Below are 24,965 nucleotides of genomic sequence, written 5' to 3' on the forward strand. Positions count from 1 at the left end.
GTTAGGTTTAGAATGGCTGGATTCCGTTTCTTTATTGTTCTGTGTAGAGCTATTGAAAGCCAGCCATCAAGCCTTTCAATAATCGTTAGTTAAATGAAAAGTCTAGCTTTGAATCATTATATTGTCACTGACTAGTTTATGGGTTGCTATGGCAATATTTGCATGCTACCTAAATCGCCTTCCTGGTTAACACTTAAAGCCTCACGATGCACTAAATGTGTATTAATTTTCCCATCGTTATTTTTCTGTTACTATTTTTGTAAATGAATTAAAACAGTGTGAGAAGCAATATATTCTAGTTTGCATTGGAATTAAGAACGCTAAAGTGCCATGTAAAAGTACGTTGGCATTTTCCTGTCTTCGTCTTTCGGTTAATGATTAGAATGTTTTGCTCAAGGATACATGTGATTTGGCTCCTAAGATGCCAAGTTGCATCATTATAAAAACCATTTATCAGAAACTACCAAACCTTTTTTTTTTTTTTTTGTAAAGTTTAACTATTTTAAAAGTCACTTGTTCTCTTGCATCCCCGATCATACACTAAAGGTTTTTTTATTGTGCCAGTTTTATAAAGCCATTGATCAGTAGCTGTAGTTAAATGTTTACTGACACATTTTGCATCTATAGATTTGTCCAGCAACATTTCTGGATATTTTTATTTGAGGCAATCGCCATTTGTCCCGATGTTGAAGTGCTGTATGGGACATTAAATGGAGAGATTGGCTGATGGATAATCTATACGGATGAGTTGGGTCCTAATTCTAGAGTCTATTAATCCTAAATTTTCCCTTTCACATTTCTTATACTTGAATGCAAAATACCAACTTATTTTACCTAAAACATAACACTTCTATATATTTGCATCAGTGGACCAGCACATACCATACTTACTTCCAGCAAATTAGCATATAAACAGCACTGGTTACTGTAAACCAACTTTCTAACGCGGCAATTAAATTCACAATTTTTATATCAAAAGTTCGCAAAGATAATTGCTCATGGATTTGATAATTGAATGATAATTCCTATCAATGTAGATGATGTTGATATTAATTCATGGAAATAAAATTTCACAAATTTACTTGGAATGTGAAATTCGTGAGAGAAAAACGCACTTGAATGAAAGTTGGTTAACAGTAATTATCTTGAAGAATTAATACATAATTGATATAATAGATTTTGTCTCAATGAACACATGGATTATCTGCCTTTGAGTTATAACATGCTGATTATCTCCCCATGGAATGAACACATGGATTATCTGCCCTTTTGTATAACATGTTTATTATCTGCCCCTGATGTATACATGGAATATCTGCCCTTGTGTATAACATGTTGATTATCTGCCCCTGATGTATACATTGAATATCTGCCCTTGTGTATAACATGTTGATTATCTGCCCCTGATGTAATACATGGATTATCTGCCCTCTGCCCCTAGAGTCAATAGATTCCTTGACAGTGTTTTGATAGGACTCTAGGATCATTTCCCCTGGTATATTGTTACTTTTACTGTGCAGTCCACTGAGGTCATTGTTATTTCATTGCATAAAGGAAAATGAACTTCAGCCCAAATTATTTATTTGATTAAAATAGAGCTATGTATACCTGCATTTCACCATAGAGACTTAGTATAAAACCAAGTAGAGTGGCACTTTGTTACCCTGGCTGACAACACAGGACCTTATCCACTCTAATACAAATCAACATTTTCTTATTGAGTCAGCTTCTTTCGTGTGAAGATCTGAGCTCCTCATATGTTAATTATGCTTATCTTATATTTTGATCATTGCTACATAATATTGTAAAATAATTGATATAAAAGTGATTTGACAAAAACATAAAGCTTACATTAGATGGTATCTGTTGAATTATTTTTTTGTGTGTCGTGCAAATGAATTTTTTTTTACAAATTACGTGATATTACATTCTAATTTCAAACACAATTTCCATGGTAAGATCAAGTTTTTGTCAAGTTGAGGAAATTATTATACTTGATAACTAATGAAAAAGATAAGTTTTAATGATTTTTTTCATGTAGGAAACTTATCTATAATCTGTATGAACACGTGGCTAAGAAGTGTGGGAAACAAGGTCGAGACATGAATTCTTTATAATTTCTTTCTATGGCAAAATGTTAAATGATATTTCTTAATAATTTGTCATCATTTCATAAACTTATACCTTACAAGGCTTATGCCCCTTTTTGCTTCGGAACCAAGATTAATTAAGTCAATTTTTATGTGCCAATTTGAAGTTAATTCCTGAATTTCTACCTCCCAGTATTCTTCAGTAACTTGTCTCACCACTTACCAATTAACCAACCCCATCCTATCCTTATAACTCTCCTTGCCTTCCCCCACACCCTAAAGCTCTTTTTCCTAAACTGAATCAAAGTACCAGCTATAGTGAAGACCCCTGTCCCAACCCCCAAGAAAACAAAAGGTATTCTGTGGTAAAGTAAAATCTTCCATTTAAATCTTCTCTTCCTAAAGTAACAAGTCCCTTGGAAATAGTAGAGAGATTATAGACCTTTACACCCTGTCACTCAACCCACCCCTCTACCATGTTACTACTTATAAGTGTACATTCTGATATCTGTTATTATAGAGAGATCCATATCATCCACACAGCTAATTATCTCCCTTGTCAGACAGCTGACAAATATCAAGATTCTAATGTAATTTGAGAAGTAATACTGGTCCATGCTTTGATGTTTCAGACAAGATTTGATGATTTTATCATGAACTGCTTCATTTTATGTTTGATAGTCTCCAGAGCTATAGTAAAAGAGGCTATTTTTAGTAGTTTTATTTTCCAAGACGCTCTGTTTATTTTCTTGATTTAATTTGCAAGAAGTAATGATCTCGTTTGATTTGGTTTCTGCTGTTTAGCTACTTTGAGTTTGATTACATTAAAAGGTCAAGAGCATGAACAGCTGTTAACAGAAAGGTCAAGGCTGTGGGATACTGTAAACAGAATAATTTTTGAGGATTAAATTTTTGTGGTTATTACTTGGAAGTTGCATTTTCTCGGGGACATGAATTCATTTCATCAAATTTAGGAGAGAGAACTTGTTGCAACACACAATAGCGGATAATTGAATTTATCGATCAGAATTGTTTGTCTGATAAACGAGCAGGGAAGAAAAAAGGCTTTTAATTAATGAAACTCCCAAGATATTATGTTTAAAGTCAAGTCAAGGAGCATGGATTAATTGTATAAATGTCTGCACATTGCTACAGTGTAAAAAGTTGGTACAAATGTCATCTGTTTGTTCTTGGTGGTTTCAATCTATTGTATATATTTCTAATGAGATACACAATCAAGCATCATTATCCCAAAGTTATTTGGTACAGTTTGTAAGACTTCAAGTTGTCATAGTCTTCCAATCAAGTGCACATGTACTTGAGTGTTAAATATCTATTGTAAAGATGAACTTATATTTTAAAACACTTGTCAATAATCAAGGTCTTTGAGTAATACAAATTTGAGTTAAATAGGCTTAACAGTATGTCATGTTTTGTTTTAGAAGTCTTCAAAAGTATTATATAAATTGTTCAGATAATTTATAAATTCAGATGTATCAAGATTTGTCAATTGTTGACACAGGTTTCAGAAGAGTCAAAGTTTAAATTCTGGGAAGCCTTATTATAGTTGTAATGGAATCAACTGTCAATTTGAACACAATACAATTAGAAATCCTAATGATCATGTGTTAATACTGAATCTTGACAAATCAGATTACCCCATTGTTTCAGTGGGGACAGAAATGTTTCACTAAAGACGTGTACCATATTTCATCATTACAAGTCATTCATTGACCTTGGATTTCTGTTAAATGGCACACCGGCAATAATTTAACAGATATCAGAGCATGCATTTATCTTCTTTTTCTTTATTTCACTTCAAATTTTCAACAAGTCAGTTGAAGAATGTTGAAATCTGAGAATCAACAGCATCTCATGCAAGTAACTAGCTTTGGCACACAATCGAAAGGTTGGAATCAGTTGGCAGACATTTTGGACACCTTAACCAGTCATCCAACTGTGGAGCTGTAGGTGACATACCTTTACTATTCAGACACAGTTATGGTCCAGATATCTAGTGGGATAATGTGACACCTTAACCACTAAGCCTCTTCAGAACCCTGATATTGTAGTTACACCATCTATTGTTTGCTTGCAGACATTATCATTAAGTGGTTTCCCTGATCATCACTGTTTCACCTCTATATTGTCATTTTGTCACCTGTAATAGGTGGGAATACCCATGTCTGACACATTATTGTTGAAATGCTAATTGGAATGTTTCATTATATGTGTGTTTATACCTTCCAACACTGTTGATTAATGTCTCGGTCATCCTATCAGTATAAGGACCACAGACAGGCTGTTTAACACCTGAGTTATTGCCATGGTAACATATATATATATGATTTGTACAGGTATCATTAAAATAGACTGCAGTAACACTACAGTTGTGTATGATACCATTGTGGAACCCCAGGCTATACAGAGTTCAGGAACACTGGTTTGTTGAAATAATGACACATAAGTAGTTTTATGTATAAATGAAGGGTTATGTAAGATTGCAGTGCTGACATTGACACAGCTGGACCTTCCTGTTGTAGACAGGAGGAAGGAGGAGATTCTATATCCAGATTATCCACAGATTTTTGTATATGTCAATACTTAGAGAGGCTAATTGACTAATGTTGATGCTCATTCCCATCATGACAATGATAGGAACTTGGACATGCCAGCTCTTTGGAATATTAGATATATCATGAAAATGAAGTTTCAGATTTGAATGTCGATCCCCCTCCCCTAACCCCATTCCCTTACATGCGTATATACACACATTTGTAATTTTATTTAGTATGCATTAATCTATTAAAGTATGCTTGAATATATATATTTTAATTCAGGGGGAGATAATCTAGTATTAGAATTTAAGCCATTACCAAATCCATCTTTGGATTACCAATCTTCATTATGTACCAATTATCTCTGATTATATCTCACAGCCATACTAGAAATTTAGTTAGAAAATACTTCCTCATGGATTACTTACCTATCACACTCTATGGTGTATAATTGATAAACAAACACATGATACTTGACCAAATGTTATGATAGGAAATCCTGTCACATATTAAAATTATCAGTTGTAATCAGAGATCATTTAGTTGTTACACTTCTCAGAAAATTATATCCATATGTGAAATATCCTAAGCCCTGTATTTCCTGATTAATTACCATAGATAGGGCATGTGATTGGAGAGAGGGACATCATATCTGTAAATAGATCTGAAGATGAAGTGGTTTTAGATTTGGGGTAAATTAGGGTACATAAGGGACATGTTAAGTACATATAGATGTCTTTGTGTGGAATCTGGCCCCTTTATAGGCCCCCTGTGGTGCCCATGAACTCTTTCTCAGCCCCACTGGGAAACCTTTATCAAACCCATTTCACATGTGTATATTTACTGTTGTGATACCATCCGAATGTAATTGGAAGTTGGAATCGGCCAACTTAATGTTCTGCTTGAGTGACATCTTACAGCTCTGAACAGTAGCAGGGCTCGGAGATCACACCAAGAGTAGACAACTGTAGGAAGGGGCCGGAGGTCAGAAGGTCGACACATGTAAAAAAAGGACTTATACAATGTTTATCTTATCTTAAAAAGTTAAGTTAGCTGGGATCATGTTGTGTTTATAACTTTAAACAGCTGATTCGTACACACTTGGTGTAAGGGGACCGTTGTTTCTAGTATTTACGAATATTTTCAAGGCACAGTGATGTGTTTACTCAACCTTTCCATTGCGTGACCGACTGCACAGAATTTGATTCCTTCAACTTTTAAACATTTCATGCACTGTTTCTTCTCAATACAAATCTAACTGTATAAAGTGATACAGGTGTTTTTAGGGAGCAGTATAAAACTGCTGGGTACCTGAGGACTTAAGGACGGTGAGAACCTGTCACCCCGGGCGGGTGTTCACTCAGATCACCTGGTATTGTTGTGAAAGGCCTGAGGTACAGGATTTGGTGAGCTGCAGTTGACCCTTCACATTGATACAGGTGTTTAATCTTTGTATGGACTAGCCAACTCCTTACTTATACCTATACCTCTGACTTTTACCTACCTCGGGATCGTACAGCATTCTCCTACACTAATTTCTACTTTGTTAAGTGGTGATTGACATGGTGCATTAATTGTTTCATCGCTTGGGAGTGATATGTGACTTCTCTTGTGCATTAGTAGGGTCTCAAACGTGTATAGTACACTAGTATACCCACACGGTACAACAGTGTTGACCTGTGGTGTGTATACCTGATTATATAGGTTTTATACTTATATATATCCTTTGGAGCTAGTGATATGTATGTTTGGTAATGTCAGGGGATTGCGGTGTAATCAAAAACCGCTGATATATTGGATAAAAATTAATCAGAAGATGGATGATGCCTCGCTGGATGTGTGGTTACTGTGTTGAATTGAAGGATACGGTTTTTGTCAGCGATGTGTGTGATTCCAACTCAATATCTCTAATGGAAATATATTGTATATCATATTCACAAAAGTGATTCCAAGGAAAAATACATTTAGGCCAAAGCTTGATTGTGTCCATCATGGATCTATTTGGAATGATTTTTCGGAGAAACTCCAGTGTGGATATAAGTGCTCGGACTGACAAAGGTATGGAAATCTATAATTGTAAAACCTTATACCCCTTGCCTCTCACCCTTCCCCACCCCCCCTCTCTCTCTCTATAACCCACCACTACTCAGAAAAAAAGAATGGCATATATCTCTACATCTCTGTCTTGGGTTCAAAATAGCATAAAAAGGCATTCTTGCTTCAAAATAAACTCCAGTTCCTCCAGAAATCATTAGCCATATGCATTTGAAAAATGAACCATTTGTAAAACAATAAAACAAGTGGATATATGTTTTGAACAGAGCAACACAGTGTTATATACAGTGGTATCTGTTGGTAAGATTGATGAAGATGAGGATGATGTGCCCTGTCAGAGCTTCCCCAGCCTCTGTAGCAGGTGGTTAATTTAATGTTATACATTATATAAATCACTTCAATACATACAGGCTACTGACACTTTCACTTCAACAAATTATATAACTACAGGTTAGCAATTAACAGAGATTTGGGGGGGTTGCATTATTTTCATTATGGGGAATTTAGGGCACATATTACTAAAGGCTAGAAATCTACTACAAGTGGCTGCAATATCCCATTTTAATTACATTTTACTGTCTTAATCACACAAATCAAATACAAACTATTTGAATGCACAAGTATAAAGATACATGTATGTATGGAATTTAAACCATTACAAATATGTTTTAATTACATTTTATGTATGTATATGTAACAAGCTATATATATAATTATGACTTTGGGCACTGGTCCAAAACAATGGCACACAATGGTATGTATTGAACTATAGATTTCCAGATTAAAAACTGGCATGTCATAGTGTTATTTGATAGAATGAAAACATTGTGGAGGACATGTACTTGAGAAATAAAACATATAATATAGATGTATGCCACAGAAACAGGACACATTGGATGGGGCTTTAATCTGTGAGAGACATCGGATCATTTTGGCGCAAGCAGAATTTCACTGTTTTAGCATTTAATTGTTCTTTACAAGACGACCTAAAAATATGAGAAATTAATTATAATGATGTAACGTAGACATGAGGTAAATAATTGCGTTTGTATGTATAGGCCCGTGTAGATGGTAATTGTTTATTGTGTGTCTAGCTGTAATGAGGTTCCAGCTCGACATGCATATGAATTATTGTGGCTGCTCCGGTGACCTCCACTTTCTGTGGTCAGGCATAAAATGTGTCTGGTATACTATGATAAGTGATCAGACAGGATTGATGTGTATTTAGGACCCGTATGAGGTATTAGGGGGGTCAAGGAAAGGATCCGAATCAGGGAGGTACTATGAGGGTCCAGGAAAGGATCCGAATCAGGGAGGTACTAGGAGGGTCCAGGAAAGGATCTGAATCAGGGAGGTACTAGGAGGGTCCAGGAAAGGATCTGAATCAGGGAGGTACTAGGAGGGTCCAGGAAAGGATCTGAATCAGGGAGGTACTAGGAGGGTCCAGGAAAGGATCAGAATCAGGGAGGTACTAGGAGGGTCCAGGAAAGGATCTGAATCAGGGAGGTACTAGGAGGGTCCAGGAAAGGATCTGAATCAGGGAGGTACTATGAGGGTCCAGGAAAGGATCCAAATCAGGGAGGTACTAGGAGGGTCCAGGAAAGGATCTGAATCAGGGAGGTACTAGGAGGGTCCAGGAAAGGATCTGAATCAGGGAGGTACTAGGAGGGTCCAGGAAAGGATCTGAATCAGGGAGGTACTAGGAGGGTCCAGGAAAGGATCTGAATCAGGGAGGTACTAGGAGGGTCCAGGAAAGGATCTGAATCAGGGAGGTACTATGAGGGTCCAGAAAAGGATCTGAATCAGGGAGGTACTATGAGGGTCCAGGAGAGGATCAGAAACAGGGAGGTACTATGAGGGACCAGGAAAGGATCTGAATCAGGGAGGGGATCAGGGTGTTTTATTTAACGTCCTATTAACAGCTAAGGTTATTTAAGGATGTGCCAGGTATGTTGGTAAAGGAAAGCCGGAGTATTTGGAGGAAAATCACTTACCAAAGAATATTTAGTACCTGACCATTGCCCCACATGGTATATTCAAACTGAAAAGCCAGAGGATGAGGGCTTGTGTTGATATGTCTGCAATGGACATCTAAACTACTTGATGGGGCCTAATTGTGGGATCAAGGAGAACATGGTACACATAGACAGGCTGTTAATTACTGATAAATCATATCAGTCGTCATTATATGTATGGTTAATAACTTGATAATTCCTTAAAATCATCACCCTGCTCACAGGGAAAAGTTTCATAGTCATTGTGTTTAAACACCAGATATAATAGAAAGGTGGTCTCTTATACAGGTTCCATGGTTATAACTCTTAGTAAATGTGGTCTTCTTAGACAGGTTGTATTTACTCTGAGTAATTGGCAATGAATGTTTTATTAGACAAGTTGAACTGTGTTTAAACAGGAGTGACAATAGAAAGATTTTAGTCTTTATAGACAAGATTCTAAGTGTTTTAAAGTGAGAGTTAATAGATAGGTGGTCTTTATGCAGGTTCTTTATAAGGCAGCTTGTTTAGGTTCCCAAGATAGGCGGTCTGTTTTTACAAGTTCCCAAAATATGTAATCTTTATTACACAGGTCCCAAAGAGAGGTGGTCACTATACAGAGGTTTTCCACATGTATGGTCACATACAAGTTTCCCAAGTTATGTGGTTTTGTTACAGGTTCTAAACATAGATGGTCACTTTACTGAATGTCTAGATATTTGGTCCCTTACACAGGTTACAGAGATAATATGGGTTGTTTATATATGGTTTCTCCATACAGGACCATCTCTGATAAATATAGATAGGTACAGCTTGATATCCTAATACTTTAGGAGGCTTATTGGCTCATGAAATTAAACAAACTAACAAGGTTCATTCAGGGTTGGGATTAGGATAACCTGTTAGACCTGCTCATTCTGTAGCTATGGACGTTTAGAACAAAGCTGGCCTGGGGTTAGAAGTAAATCAGATTATCTAACCTAAACAAACCTAATGGCTAAGGTCAAAATGTTACAACATACCTATGTACAGACAGAAAAACATTGCATTTATTGCTAAAATATTAGTATTGTTTTGTTTTATGTTAAGTTGGCAAAGGTCATAACCTAGCTCATAAATATAACAGATTTATGAAGTATAATCTTAAAATATATTTAAAATGTAATTTCTTGGCTCAAAAACACATTTCTGTAGAGAACATCAAACTTTTTAAATAGAGAACATTTTAACAGGTTTTCTAAGCAAAAGGCTGTAAAATAATTGTATAGCTTCAATTTGCTATAGCATTTATACCATTTGTAAAAAAAAAATATTAGATATCAGAATGATGTTTTGGAATCGAGTTAATATTTTTGAGTTGAGCTCGCCGTAAAGTATTCAAATGGAATTTCACAACTTTACCTGGCCTGGTTATATATTGACAATAACTGTTAATTACGTGTCATGGAAATGTTCCATGTTATTTGTTTTCCAAGTTTATTTGTGAAAAACAGTTGTTTTGGTAGCCACTCTCGCAGAAGAACCAACATGGAAGCAGAAAAGCTATGCAGAATCTTCGCAGTAATTAGTGAAAATGTTATTATGAAGCAGGGTAATTAAATCGGGTAATTAAATCGGGTCACTTGTTGAGGCTGCTGGTAATGCATGGGGACACACCTGTAATTAAGTCTTGTGTAGCGTGAAGATTTAAAACTTTAATTAACAGTCTTGTTTTCTCAGAGTTTGAATGTTAAAGGAACAGATTGAGTGAACATGAAGAGGAGTGATTTTTTATTCCATGTCACTTTCCCTTTTTTTATGGCATTATGTATGAAATATCATTTCACATTGGTAATTATCTTTAATTCAGCATATTGCCAGTTCTGTTTAAGGTAATAAAAATTCAATGGTTTACCTTTGGTAATATTGTTAAGTTGTAAATAAGACGTATTGACTCATTCCCCCCTTAAGATACATTTAGGATTTTCTGAATCAAAGACTTAAACAGTTCATTATGAAATTTTGGGGTTAATGAGTTAAAAACTGTTTTTGTGCTATTCATAATTGATATAATTGCTTCATTGTCTTCAAAAATTCTCATGATTTATCATTGGCGTTGGAACCTGATTTGATTAACGTTTGACACCAACAACCTCTTTAGTAATTAAACTTTGACCTTTTGTTTGACACAAGCATCAAGTAACATTCAAGAAGATAGACTTTACTGATATTCGAGGGTCATGTTTGACCTTTGGCATTCAAACATTTTGTTTAACCTTTGACCTTCATAGCACTGCATTTTCTAAAAGACTGTGTAGTTTTCAAGAAAATGTCTATACACCTTTCTTTTCAAGTGTAGTTATTGTTACTTTTAATGCTGATACCAACATTTATTTGTCACTTCCTTTTAAGATCATGATCAATAGTCAATCCATCTTATTTTACATTTTATTTGTGTAACCACAGACTGGATGCCATGATCAATAACCTTAGGGTTACCAATACTTAATGTTATATGATGCACATCAACAGCCTAGAGGGGGCCGGCAAGTGTTTCTATATTTATGAATGAAGTAATGATAACTATATAGATATAAGTTTGATAATCACACAACTGGGTATATACTAATGTTTTTGTTGTTTTTCAATTAAAATACTATTTAACTTTGACTTTTAAATCTCTAGCAAGCACCTGCTACCGACACTACAAAAGGACTTCCCACCCAAACATATTGATTGTTATAGCTGCCACGTAAGAGTCTATCCCCCCCTACTATAAATGTTTAATTATCTATCGGATGATGAGTAAGTGTTCGTAACATATCAGATTATTCCTTTCTCAAGTAGACAGCCTGTCATTGACAGAGTCACATAACAGTAAACCTAAAGTTTATCTTAACACCCAAACAAAACACAGCCGAGAACTTTTGTCAGACTATCAAGTACCTGTGTGTTCTGACACCTAGAATTAGCTAAAGAAGCCAGCCACTTCATGCTTTGAAGAACCACTTAGATTTGGCAACAGCTAAAGCCTTATTTATTTTCCCTCAACAATCTAGAGCACTTTATTGTCCAAAGTGAGCAAAACAAAGTTTTGACGACTGATTGACAGAAGATATTTATCTTGTAATCTTATTTTCTACTTTAAACTTTAATACCAGTAAGCTTATGTATTATCATAGAGTTTGACAGATCGAGAAGGCTATGTTTTTATCTTACTAGTCTGATAAAGCGTTATAATGTTGTGTCAACTCTCCACGAGTAGATCTATTTTTGCTAATCACCTGTTTATTTAACAGATCAAGATCTAGCCCCGAATTTCCTGTGCATTAACTCGAAGCTAAAGCTTTTGTACATTGAAATAAAAGAGAGAAAAAAACCTCTGTACACAAAATGTCTAGATCAGTACTGGCAGCAGAATAGAAACAATTTTCTTTCCTTTTTTATTTGTTTAAAGAACTCTGTCTTAGTATTTAAATGTCTGAATATTTTTTAATTTCTTTTAGCCAACCTGTTGTGCATATAGATTGAACAGGTGCTTTTCTTAGTGGTATCTGAAGCTATAGGGGGCCAATTTGTCATTAAAGTTTCATGTGGCAGCTTCTGTGGGAATCAAGATCAACAGGAAGTAACAAATTATGCCATTTGTTGAAAAAAAACTATCAACATAAACCCGAGATAATTATCTATAATTTTAAGACAGCTAGTATTTCATGAAATACAGCTGTCAGACTATATTTACAAGTATAAACTCAAAGTGTGTGCAGTCATCAGTTTGTATACAGCCAAAGATATGAACAGGCAAAATATATCATACAGACAGTCATATGTATCAGTATCTGCATGCAGCTTGAATTTGGTTAAAAAAGAAGTTTTGTGAAACAATATGTTTTTTAGCATTTTATTTTTAAAAAAAGATGTGATTTATCTGAAGGTACATATTGAATTTTGATGAATAAACCTGTTTTCATGTCTAGTGGTGCTTTCAGTGCCGTTGTTTGAATGTTTCACACAAAATAAATCAATTTCCATTCCTCTGAAATCTACACTCAATCAGAATCCCATCCTCCCATAAAAAGTTTACAAGATTTGATATTTTTTAAAGCTTTTAAATACTTTGAATATATCTATTTCTCTTGTGCATTCTGCTCCAGTATACTGCGAGTAGATGTTCTTAAAAACCAAGTCATGAGTAAAATACAGCTATCTTTATTACGGCTGTGATAGATGTAAGCTATCTCCCTACAGAGGCCCAGACTATATCCTTTCCTTACTACATCTATTTATCATGTTACTGGTTCACTTTCCCTTGGGTGACATCCCAATATTTGTTTGTCTGATCTACTGGGTTTAGTGAGCAATATTCCCAAAGGAAAAATATAAAATATTTTCTAACCCAGATTTAAGGACGTTCCGAACAGTGATCGAATGCGCCATTCGTTCGGACCTCCTCGGGTCAATGCGTGCATTCGGAACTGCACATGAAAACTCTTTTGTGACTAAGATTATGAAGAATAGCGATCTATATATTATCCGTCTAACGATATCTTACCTTTTAACGTTAAAATCAGGATAGTATAGTCGATAAACGAAGTACTTGTCGTTATTGTACTTAGTTCGGTTTGCCGAAAGCTTGATACCGGGTGAAAATCAAAGTTTGTACGGTAGGTATAGGACCTAGTTTCGACATAGGCCTACTAGAAAAAATAATATTGTCAGATATTTTAATTTTCTAATATAACATAAAGCTACGTGTATCTTTTGAGATGCAAATTACATAACTCATACAAACGGACTGATATATGCCGATAAGGTCTTGATCTTGTACTGAATAAAATGAGATTTCATAACAATCAAGTGATAAAAATATTTTCAGTTCAACTCCGTTAAACTGTGAATATTTGACACTTAAATTAATATACATGTGTTTCAAGGACATGCATAATTATCCCCCGCCCAACGAAGTTGGCGGGGGATATACAAATGGGTTCCGTCCGTCTGTCCGTCCGTCCATACGAATGGTTTCCGGAGCATAACTCTAAAACCAGTAGAGATATTTCCACGAAACTTCATACACACATTGGTCTTATGGTCTAGTAGTGCCTTTTGCTATTTTTAGGTTTTCATTTTTTGCATTTTTTCCGTAACCATGGAAACATTGCTGAAAATATCATATTTTTGTACCAGGTTCGTTTCCGGAGCATAACTCTAAAACCAGCAGAGATATTTCCATGAAACTTCATGGACACATTGGTCTTATGGTCTAGTAGTGCCTTTTGCTATTTTAAGGTTTTCACTTTTTGTACTTTTTTCTGTAACCATGGAAACATTGCTGAAAATGGCAGATTTTTGTGTAAGAATCGTTTCCGGAGTACAACTCTAAAACCAGCAGAGATATTTCCATGAAACTTCATACACACATTGGTCTTATGGTCGTTTCTGGAGCATAACTCTAAAACCAGCAGAGATATTTCTACGAAACTTCATAGACACATTCTTTTTATGGTCTAGAAGTACCTTTTGCTATTTTTAGGTTTTCATTTTTTGCACTTTTTCAGTAACCATGGAAACATTGCTGAAAATATCATGGTAAATGGTAAATGTTACTTTGCAAAACTCCACCCATCTTTGTGTATATAGTCTAATATAAATGTCAAGGCTGTATACCTGATTCAACAATTGCAGCCCCGCTCTACTTGAATTATACTCCATCTTTCTTTAGCTCAACTTCCTTTTTCCTGTTTTTTTTTCATACACATAAGTCTCCACAATCAAACTTACTTCAGCTTTGATATCTCTATTGGCGGGGGATCTGAATGACTATGTCCTTGTTAAATCAAGATATTCCAATTTTGCCGAATACTCTAGTATAAAACTACAGATAAAGAAATATTTTCATCTCTCCATCACCCCACCCCTACTTCTCGTTCAATTTGTACATGTACAAGCTAGTATATTTCATGAATATTGCGTACATGTATGTAGATGTCTACGTGTATCATGTTTAGCTAATATGATCCTCAATAAGCACTAACACGTCCGGGAAACAAGATTTTATTTACTGTATACATGTGCGATAAGACATAGGCCTAACTACTGTAATTAGATGATGCCTGTATTTCCCGTTTTGAGAAAATGCATGGAAGTACTCTCATTCAGTTGATCAAATACTATAATCTTACGAAAAAGCACATGAAGGCTAGTGTCAACATCAGTATTATATCTGTGATATAGAAACTAAACATGTACATGTAGGCATAGACTAATTATTTTCCTGTCTACAGTAATGAGCTGAATGTAAATCGAGGATTCAGATTAAGAGATTTTTTTCTTAGGCGTATACTTGCGGTATAGGTTATATTGAGGATCCAAAAATCTGTTTTAGTTTACTTCGGATAATAAATATATATCTACATGTATTAGATATGCAGATATTTCCTCAAAAAACATACAAAGACATACAGTTGTGTATGATGACATCGATTTTATCGACATTGTTGTGATCAAGTTGAAGTTATCAACTTCGATCGTTGTCACGTAGACGCTTTTCATCGTTACAATTTTGGCGCCAAATTCAAATTTATGCTTGAATATGTGCCTCAAACGACTATTGAAGCTAAGATATCTTGACGATGGAAAGATAGATTTTGATAAAATATTTTTCAGCTTAAACAATATAAAATCATGGATTGTCTAAAGGGTAATTGAAGTAGAATCTTTACACGGAATTTTCCATATTCATTTTTCAGATATTATATCCAGGCAAAATAATGGCTTATTTGTGCCATTTCTTAGCTTTGTATAGCATCAAATCGGTGACATCGTGACATAAAATTAACAGGTATAACAATTTATATTATCAGACTATTACACTTTATGATATTCAATATATAAGATGTTCTTTATAAAAATATTACCGCGCGATTTCGGTCTAATAATATAATTGTGAAAAAAGTCATTTTTTAGGAGGTAGGGGTATAGAAAGGCTAATTACTCAAAAATTCCGCTGTCAATTTTTTTTATATTCTTTCACCATAGCCCAAACAACTGTTTTATTATGTGGACAAAAAATAAAGAAAATTAAACGACACGATTTTTTGAAATTAGGTATTTAAGTTGAAATTCAAATGCAAAAATTGGCCCTTTGTAGGCCTAATTTACAAGCATTCGCGTGAAAAATTCACAATTATTGTATTTTTAAGAGTGGAAACGACATTGAGGTCATGGATAGCCATATAAACTTACATATTAAAGATAAAAAAATTTGTTGTTTGTAATATTTCAGTCAATTATCAAGCTTTGAATATATGTGTGTAAAATTGTATTTTGAGAAAAACAGACGGTAAAGTAGGGTTATTGAGAGTACAATTTTTCCAAAACCGCACGGTCAAATTTCAAATAAAAGCCTTAATAAACAGTTTATCAACCAATCTTTCAGTGAGCAAATTTTAAAGAAAATTAAACGAGAGGAAATTTTTAGGCCTAACTGTATCGAACCACCTTTAAAAAAAAAAAAAAAAAATTAAAAACATTTTTCCAGTTCTGATCATTTTGGTTCATTTTCAAAATAGAAATACAATGCCTGCAATAAATCACATCTGTCTATTGAGGCCATCCACGTGACCATTTAAAATGGTTTTTTTATTGTGAATCTGTCTTTATATATACACAGCATACATTGAAATCAACCAATTTTGGAACTCCAAAATGTGGTCTTAATAAGAAGGTGGATGTTAGACTGAGTTGGTCACTAATGCAAAGATAGGAGGGGGGGGGGGGGTCTTATAATCAGAAAATTGGGAAATTTGTTAAAACAGGCGGAGGTCTTATTTATGGGAGGGGTCTCTTTTATAAGAGAAATACATTATACAGTCTGTGTGACATGGATATACATTTCTCTTTTTTTTTTAATGCCATAAGAGGATGATTCATACTTATATATCTGTCATTACGGAATTCAGGGAATTAATTGTTTCCTTTAATTAGCAAAGTTTTATAGCTGTACTGTATGACATCTGTTGTATGCAACTCTTCTTATGTGACAATTCACTAAGGTTCTCTTTAAACACAGAATGGCTTCCATGTGAACATTGAGTGAAAAAACATAGCCGTTATTGTATTTATTAGTAAATCTTCAGTATTGTTTTTGTTGATAGTTAAGATGTGGGTATGTATTCATATTAAAAAGTGTATGATGAAAATAGACTGAATAACCTCCCCTGTTCCGAGCCTCGTTTATCTTCACTAACCAGGATTCTGTCCTATCGTGCTGAGCCTGATGAGGCCGAGATCAAAATAAAAGTGTAAAACAGGATCGGTTTGTCTGCTTTCTAACCGTTTATTACATGGCTGCGGAGGCCTCTGTGGACAAACCTTACGATGTTAATGCATTGCTCTGTATAAAGTTTTTCTTCGGAGATAACCTGAGTAATTTTGTCATGCAATTTTAGTCGTCTCATGTGGTGTTGGAATAAATGACAAGGCTTTATAATATGAGTACTCTGGTCGTGATAAGACTGTGAGAAACTTTGACAATATATGTCCTAAACCGTTATTATATATCAAGATGACATTATATACAGTATACGTCCAGACGATCATCAGCATCCTCCTGCTGGTTTGTCTGGGGCTGGAGTAATCTGGATAATCCTGAGTTACGGCCCCTACTTATAGTGTTGTAGATTTATGTGTTTGCTAACAAGGTGCTAATGATCCTACCAAAACTCCAACAAGACACACCGTTGTCTAAACAAAATGGTAGTTGCTGTTTATTGCTTAGTGCTTATATAGGTGTCTTTGCAAATTAAAAGCTGGTTGTTTCTGCTCCTGCTTAAAGCTTGAACCAAGTTGGGCAAAAATTTGTTCAAATTGCCGTTTTTCAGTAGCGTGATTAGATGAAAGGTGCAGCTCAGTGTCTGAGTTTGACTGTTTACTTTAATGAGATGGCATTGTAAAGTAGGGTAAGGTTTCCACTATCACAAGAAGACACAACACAAACATACTTCAGGCTCCAAAAACAATGCTGGATAGCATCAAGATGAAATAATTTTATAGTCTGTTTGGTCCTCGTCAGATGTTGAATTTAATGCCACAGAAATTGTTGATGGAACTTACTGATAACTAAAAGTTATAGGAGATTTTAATGGTTTGGACATGGCCATAAAGTAACAGACAAATTGTGTGATAATTGGACCAAACTTCTTCCAATTTCATACCAGTCATTTAAATACCATTTCACTATTGACCCTACAAAGAGTTTATGGTTAGGGACATTTCACACCTCTTTTGAGCTATTCATCATTTTGTGGTGTTGGGGTCTGCTGAATTTTTCTGACAGAGACTCAGCTATTCCAGTGAGCCGTTTGATGTCTTCTTGTTTAACACTACAAAGCTACTGATACATAACTGATTGTCTGACTGAATGGACACACATAGGATGTGTGGTCAGTGACACCTGACTTGACCCTTGAGGGTCATTTCGTGGCCCATTAATTCTTATTAGGGCCATGTTATACAGCTATCTGATAGCTTTCAGTTGTTTGTGAAACACCTGATGGGAGGTATCAGTAGTCCTAAGAAGGAACAATAAACCTTTGCCTTAGAGGGCAGATTGACAAGATAGATTTAGTGAATCTCATTGCAAGTCCAAATGAGTTACACTTTATGACCTTTGACCTTTAATGACCTTGACCTCAGCAAGGCATATAGTGGTATAGTTCTAAAGAGGCCTTCACCTTGGTTGCAATGCCTATTAGAATGTGACTTTTACCTTAACTTTAGTTGGTAGCTAGCTTTTGTGACCTTCACCCGTGTGCAGGAGAAATCAGTTAAAGCCAAATTACCCAATTAAGCATTAGCACAAATGAAGTCTTGATCAAAAGCTTGATGTCTTTTTTTCTTAAGCTAATTAAAAAAGATCCAAAGACACATTGACACCGCCTTACAGTTCAGATCTTTATTTGTTTGTGTATGAACCTGATATCACGTACAGTACTATTCATCATTGTTTTTAAGTGAAATGTAGTTAAACCAATTATTTACATAGTTTAAAGTTTAGCAATATAAATTTTCTGACTAGATTTGTTTTGTATTTTGACACCAACGTTCATTAAAAAAAACCTGATAAGGTAATTACAGAAGCCCACATGTACACTAAATTTAGATGATTTAATTAAACATTTAATTGGTGATACCGAATGGTTTGTTATGATATTAGCTAGTTCTCATAGTGGTGGGACAGCTGTCATCTGGAGATGCTGTGACCCTTATAGTTCAAAGGTCATTAATACAAGGAGGGTCATGGGAAAATGGTCCAGGGGAGGGCTCGCAGATACAGATGCTGAAAGGGATACAGCTCAAAGTCTGCAGGTCCATCATTCTGTTACAAACAAATTCACATGGATGTTAAGTTTTTTTGTAAATTGATAAGATTGTGCAATGGGCATACAGCCAAGTTCTGCTAGTTCAAAATACAGGTAAACTTATCCGAGATTTCTGCATGTCTTGTAGGGATTAGATATTTCCAAACATATAAATACTGGGTTATGACATATGTTAGAGTGATGTTGAAGGAATGGAAAGATAGGTAATGTGTACCATTTGTAGCTCATTAAAGACCGGCTAGAATCTCTACAAAGCTGCCGGGGGAATTACAGTTCAGGAAATATATGTTACATTTATCGTGCTTATACAGGATAATATCTGAAATGTTCCAATGTTTCTTTAGTATTTTGGAAAAGTGTTTTCGATCAAGGCATCATGACTCGTTCTGTTTCTGAATTACCTTCATTTTTAACATTTCATCGCCATACACATTGCTTTGAATTGTACCCCGAAGTTCATATGTCTATGAGATGTTAGCAAATGGAATTTCCCAAAGGATTTTCTCCTCAAAGAAATGAATAGATACTTTGGTTTGATTTGGAGGATCTGTTTCAAGTCTAGAATACTGAGGAAAGTAAACGTTCATGTAACTTACAGTTATGACCCTGTTTATCTGGATTAATGGAAAGGAAATTGTCACTTAGGGATTTTTCCAGGGATTTCATTGTGTCACCAAAATCTGTGAGAGGTTAATTCAGAAACAGTATCTCCACTGTCTATACTACACTACAGTTTGCTATTCGGCTACATTATATGTACATTTCAGACTTTTTTTCTGCGTCGATCACAATTTTTTTATTTAAACCATTTTTTATGTGGATAGTACATCATGTCGTTGAAAAAACAAGGTAGGCATCAATCATATTTATGTTTACATGTTGTCTGTGCAAATATTCATGATCATGAAATTTTCTGATACCGTTGCATCTGTATGAATTCTTAAACACCCTAAATATGTAAACAAAACTTAAAGTGAACAGTCGGGCAAGGATGGCTAAAGTAGGTAAAAATGGTGTGAATGTATCCAGTATAATTTCTTATGAAATAGAAAAAATAAAATCTCTCGTCAGAATCTATCTGCGTACGAAGAAATTGATTAAAAGTTTGTGAATTCTAAAACGTCCTCCCGGCTCACTATGTCCGTGGTTACATTTCCACGCAGCCTCGCTTTCAATGCTTTCAACTTTTCTTTTCTTTAATGGTCAGAACTGGGAAACTAAGCAGAACTTGACAGTCGTATTAATATGTGAGAACTTTTGGAAGGCCAATGAACGCATTTAGACTGGTTTTCTTTGCCCAACTATTCACTTTAAGAGGAAAAGTCCATAAATACCTTAACACCATAGGAGATTTTTTGTTGTTCCATGATTGCAATGGTAGATTTTAATATTTCTGGTTCATGACTTGTTTTGCAATTTTGAACACATTAACACAATATGACATCATTTCAGAGAAAAAGGCATCAAATAACAGAAGATTGTGATCAAGTAACAAACTTTCCATTGGATGGTTTTACCTGCATGGAAAGTTAAGGCTTTCTCTTCTAGAGCGCCTTTTAAGTTCATTGGCTTGCTGTAAAAAAAAAAGGCAAAGCTTTCTCTTTTGGAGCGCCTTTTAAGTTCATTGGCTTGCAGAAAAAGAAACTGCAAAGGCTTTCTCTTCTAGAGCGCCTTTAAGTTCATTGGCTTGCTGAAAAGAAAAGGCAAGATCGACTTTCTCTTCTAGAGCGCCTTTTAAGTTCATTGGCTTGCTGTAAAAGAAAAGGCAAACCTTTCTCTTCTGGAGTGCCTTTTAAGTTCATTGGCTTGCAGAAATAGAAATGGCAAAGGCTTTCTCTTCTAGAGCGCCTTTTAAGTTCATTGGCTTGCTGAAAAGAAAAGGCAAGATTGACTTTCTCTTCTAGAGCGCCTTTTAAGTTCATTGGCTTGCTGAAAAGAAAAGGCAAGATTGACTTTCACTTCTAGAGCGCCTTTTAAGTTCATTGGCTTGCTGGAAAGAAAAGGCAAGATTGACTTTCTCTTCTAGAGCGCCTTTTAAGTTCATTGGCTTGCTGAAAAGAAAAGGCAAGATTGACTTTCTCTTCTAGAGCGCCTTTTAAGTTCATTGGCTTGCTGAAAAGAAAAGGCAAGATCGACTTTCTCTTCTAGAACGCCTTTAAGTTCATTGGCTTGCTGAAAAGAAAAGGCAAGATTGACTTTCTCTTCTAGAGCGCCTTTTAAGTTCATTGGCTTGCTGAAAAGAAAAGGCAAGATTGACTTTCTCTTCTAGAGCGCCTTTAAGTTCATTGGCTTGCTGAAAAGAAAAGGCAAGATTGACTTTCTCTTCTAGAGCGCCTTTTAAGTTCATTGGCTTGCTGTAAAAGAAAAGGCAAACCTTTCTCTTCTGGAGTGCCTTTTAAGTTCATTGGCTTGCAGAAATAGAAACGGCAAAGGCTTTCTCTTCTAGAGCGCCTTTAAGTTCATTGGCTTGCTGAAAAGAAAAGGCAAGATCGACTTTCTCTTCTAGAGCGCCTTTTAAGTTCATTGGCTTGCTGTAAAAGAAAAGGCAAACCTTTCTCTTCTGGAGTGCCTTTTAAGTTCATTGGCTTGCAGAAATAGAAATGGCAAAGGCTTTCTCTTCTAGAGCGCCTTTAAGTTCATTGGCTTGCTGAAAAGAAAAGGCAAGATCGACTTTCTCTTCTAGAGCGCCTTTTAAGTTCATTGGCTTGCTGTAAAAGAAAAGGCAAACCTTTCTCTTCTGGAGTGCCTTTTAAGTTCATTGGCTTGCAGAAATAGAAATGGCAAAGGCTTTCTCTTCTAGAGCGCCTTTAAGTTCATTGGCTTGCTGAAAAGAAAAGACAAGATCGACTTTCTCTTCTAGAGCGCCTTTTAAGTTCATGGCTTGCTTTAAAAGAAAAAGGAAAGACTTTCTCTTCTGGAGCGCCTTTCATTGGTTTTCATTCTGACAGGTAGATTTCCCATATTGCCATAAGATCAAGCAAATTGTTGAATTATCATCATAGTTTTGAGGATCAATTAAGTATTAAAATTGATTAATACTAAACTTCAGTTGAAGCTATTAACACCTGACTTGACAGATTAAGCTGTTATTGAAGGGCTCAGAGATGCCAAAAGATGTTCAGAATTATTCAGAATTGAGATTATTGGCAGATATTAATGATAAGTAAATGTCAGTTCAATTATAGAGGATATCAAACTACGTGTCCATTTGGAATTTAAGTCTCCTGTGACGGCAATTACCACTAAATATTACAACAAACAAGATTAATTGTCAATGGAAAGTGCCATTAAGACAGATAACACCAAGTATTTTATAGTGGTTTTGACAGTCTATAAAATGATCCGTCAGGTATGGCAACGGGTGTTGATATTTGGATGTTGGGTGTATTAGCACACACCTGAGCTCTGTCTGGTAGATAGCACAGAGGGAACACTTGTTACATATATATTTATGTAAACCAAACGGCAATGATGGAAATTGTTCAGTTCTCTCGCACCAAGAAGACATTCATAGGACAATTAGTCTGTCATGAAACAGGAGGCTTAATATTTCCAAGCACCCATCAGAGAATCAAAGCAGTCAAGTTTATATGATTGATGATAAGTTTTATCATAAATATAAAAATGATTAACCAGTTATTGGTGTCAAAAATGATTTCACTATGGTCTCAGCTTTACTCTCGAACATAAGCGTTGTTTAACTGGTATGGATTTATAAATTGTGTTGATGTAATTGGTACCAAGAGATTTGATACCTATAAAGTATATGTACATTATGTTGTATGGTCTATAACTTTTGCTCTTTTTGTCATAGTGAAAACTGTTTAAGTGTTAAACATATTTTTCTCCGTCTGTCTGAGGTTTAAACTTTCTAATTTTACCACTTTTTATAAAGTTGCAGCACTGGAAGTATCTTTAATTATAAAAGTAAAAAATCTTTTTAACGTGTACACGTGAAAAATAGGCTCGAAAGATGCCTAATCATTCCGAACTCTTCCGAACATCGTCGCGACAATCTTGAAGTAAAACGAGAGTTGTGAAACCAAGAGAAAATATCAACAATTTTTCATAAACAAAATATGTGGTCGACCTTATCAGACTCTATCTACAAAGAAAATAATGCTCGCACATTACAATATTTGATACACACAACATTTTACGGTAATGTGTAAATTGGATGTTTCAAATACTCAATCTGTGGACATATACTAGCATGATTTGCTCATATAGGCCAGAAGGAAAACGTAAACAAACACATGTGTGCTTACGCTAGTTACCTGGCTCACCACGTGCAGGTCGTGTCGAACGTCTGTCACGTAATACGATTAGGAATCCGATAAAACCCGAAGTCACTGAACATGGCGGTGATTGAAGGCGCTTTATTCAAAACCAGGAATATATGATTCCTAGATTTCTGCTCTCTTATAGGCTTACATATGCTTTTGGGGAGCTAAATCATCAAGTTACATGTCAATGTTTAAATATCAAATGTTTAAGTTACATATCGTTACAGTGAAATTAGCAGCAATACAACTTTAATGAGAGCTGCTGTAGAAAACATACCAAATATTCAGGTAGGAAAAACCAGAGATTGCATGAAGAGATACTTTTTTCAATGATTCATGTATTGATTTCACAGCTCATGCCATCACAACAATTGAGACAACAAAACATGAATATATTGCATTTATAAATACATATCTTTTTTTTTTAAATATATGTCTTTTTTCTTTTTAAAAAGGTTTTAGGTCACAAACATTTTTGAAAAGCATGTGACTGCTTTTGTTGTTAAATTTGTGAGAAGTTTTGCTTGATTTCTCTGAAGTTTTGATTTCAGATCAACTTTAACCTCCTAATATGTATATAATTCCTATCTTCTGATTGTAAAGAACTTTTTTTATACTTTTTGCCATGGAAATGTTGAGAGGAGGAATAGTGTCCGTCCTGTCTTGTATTTACTTTTATGTTGCATCCCCTTAATTCTCATTCAGACCTTTAACTGTATGTCTTACAGACATTACTAGTCCATAAGTTTGACCTTATATATTTTCAGGTCTAGAAGTGGGATCAACAAAAGCTGGTGGATCATCAGGAGGAAGTAGTCATGGCAGCAGTAGTAGTGGTCGTCATAGCGACATCATCAATCAACTCAGCGAAGGTTCGGACATTAAACAGTACATGTCACCGGAGGTAGGTATCTCAAAATAGCAACATTTTGATTCTATAGAGGTAACGAAACTGAGGTTTTTCAGGTTTTGTTTTGGTCAACAACTGATCAAAGCCAGTTTTTCTTCAATTTGATTTCAAAACAAAGTAATAATTTACTTCCTTGGACCTCTAAAATCATGGCCATATATGAACTTGGAATCAATATAACTTCTTGTAGAGAAGATTCTTTGTTGATGGTGTGCACTTGATGCAACATTTCTCTAATTAGGATTCTGTATTTCTAAACACTTCCCTATCTTAACATCTCAAAACATTAATAACTTTTGATACACATAATATGGTAGAATTTTAATTATTAACCTCATGTTATTTTGATAATTGATTCAGGATTGTAAGATACCATATTGACCTAACCAATCATGCCAGTTTCAATTTTGTTTGCCATTCAGATCTTTTCCTGGCTGGATATATATTGATTGTTGACTTCCCTAGTTCCCACAAGGCTTTGTTCTTTTTTATATAATGAAAACCTGTTACTGTACAAAATGGTTTTCCCGTTTTCTTCAGATGAATTTTTCTGACACAGGAATGTTTTAGCATCTTGAGATATGCCATGTTGGCTGTGAAAATAGAGTGTAAAATATTTCTGGTTGAGTCTCTGATCCCTTTTATTAATATTTCCTCCTTCCTGGCTCCCTTGATCTACTACCAAATGTTCATTAACTTCCAAGCATTATT

The 24,965-nt window shown here is 35.1% G+C and overlaps 1 protein-coding gene across 1 annotated transcript in view; it reads left to right on the forward strand.

Annotated features, from left to right (window-relative positions):
- LOC138327732 (protein still life, isoform SIF type 1-like) overlaps positions 1-24,965 on the forward strand; it is a 193,201-nt gene that overhangs the window by 137,055 nt on the left and 31,181 nt on the right. The window contains 1 exon segment of the mRNA XM_069274064.1: positions 24,112-24,248. Within this exon segment, the coding sequence (XP_069130165.1) occupies positions 24,112-24,248 (137 nt within the window).

This window comes from Argopecten irradians, chromosome 1, assembly GCF_041381155.1.
Source record: "Argopecten irradians isolate NY chromosome 1, Ai_NY, whole genome shotgun sequence".
In the NCBI taxonomy this organism is placed as follows: Eukaryota; Metazoa; Mollusca; class Bivalvia; order Pectinida; family Pectinidae; genus Argopecten; species Argopecten irradians.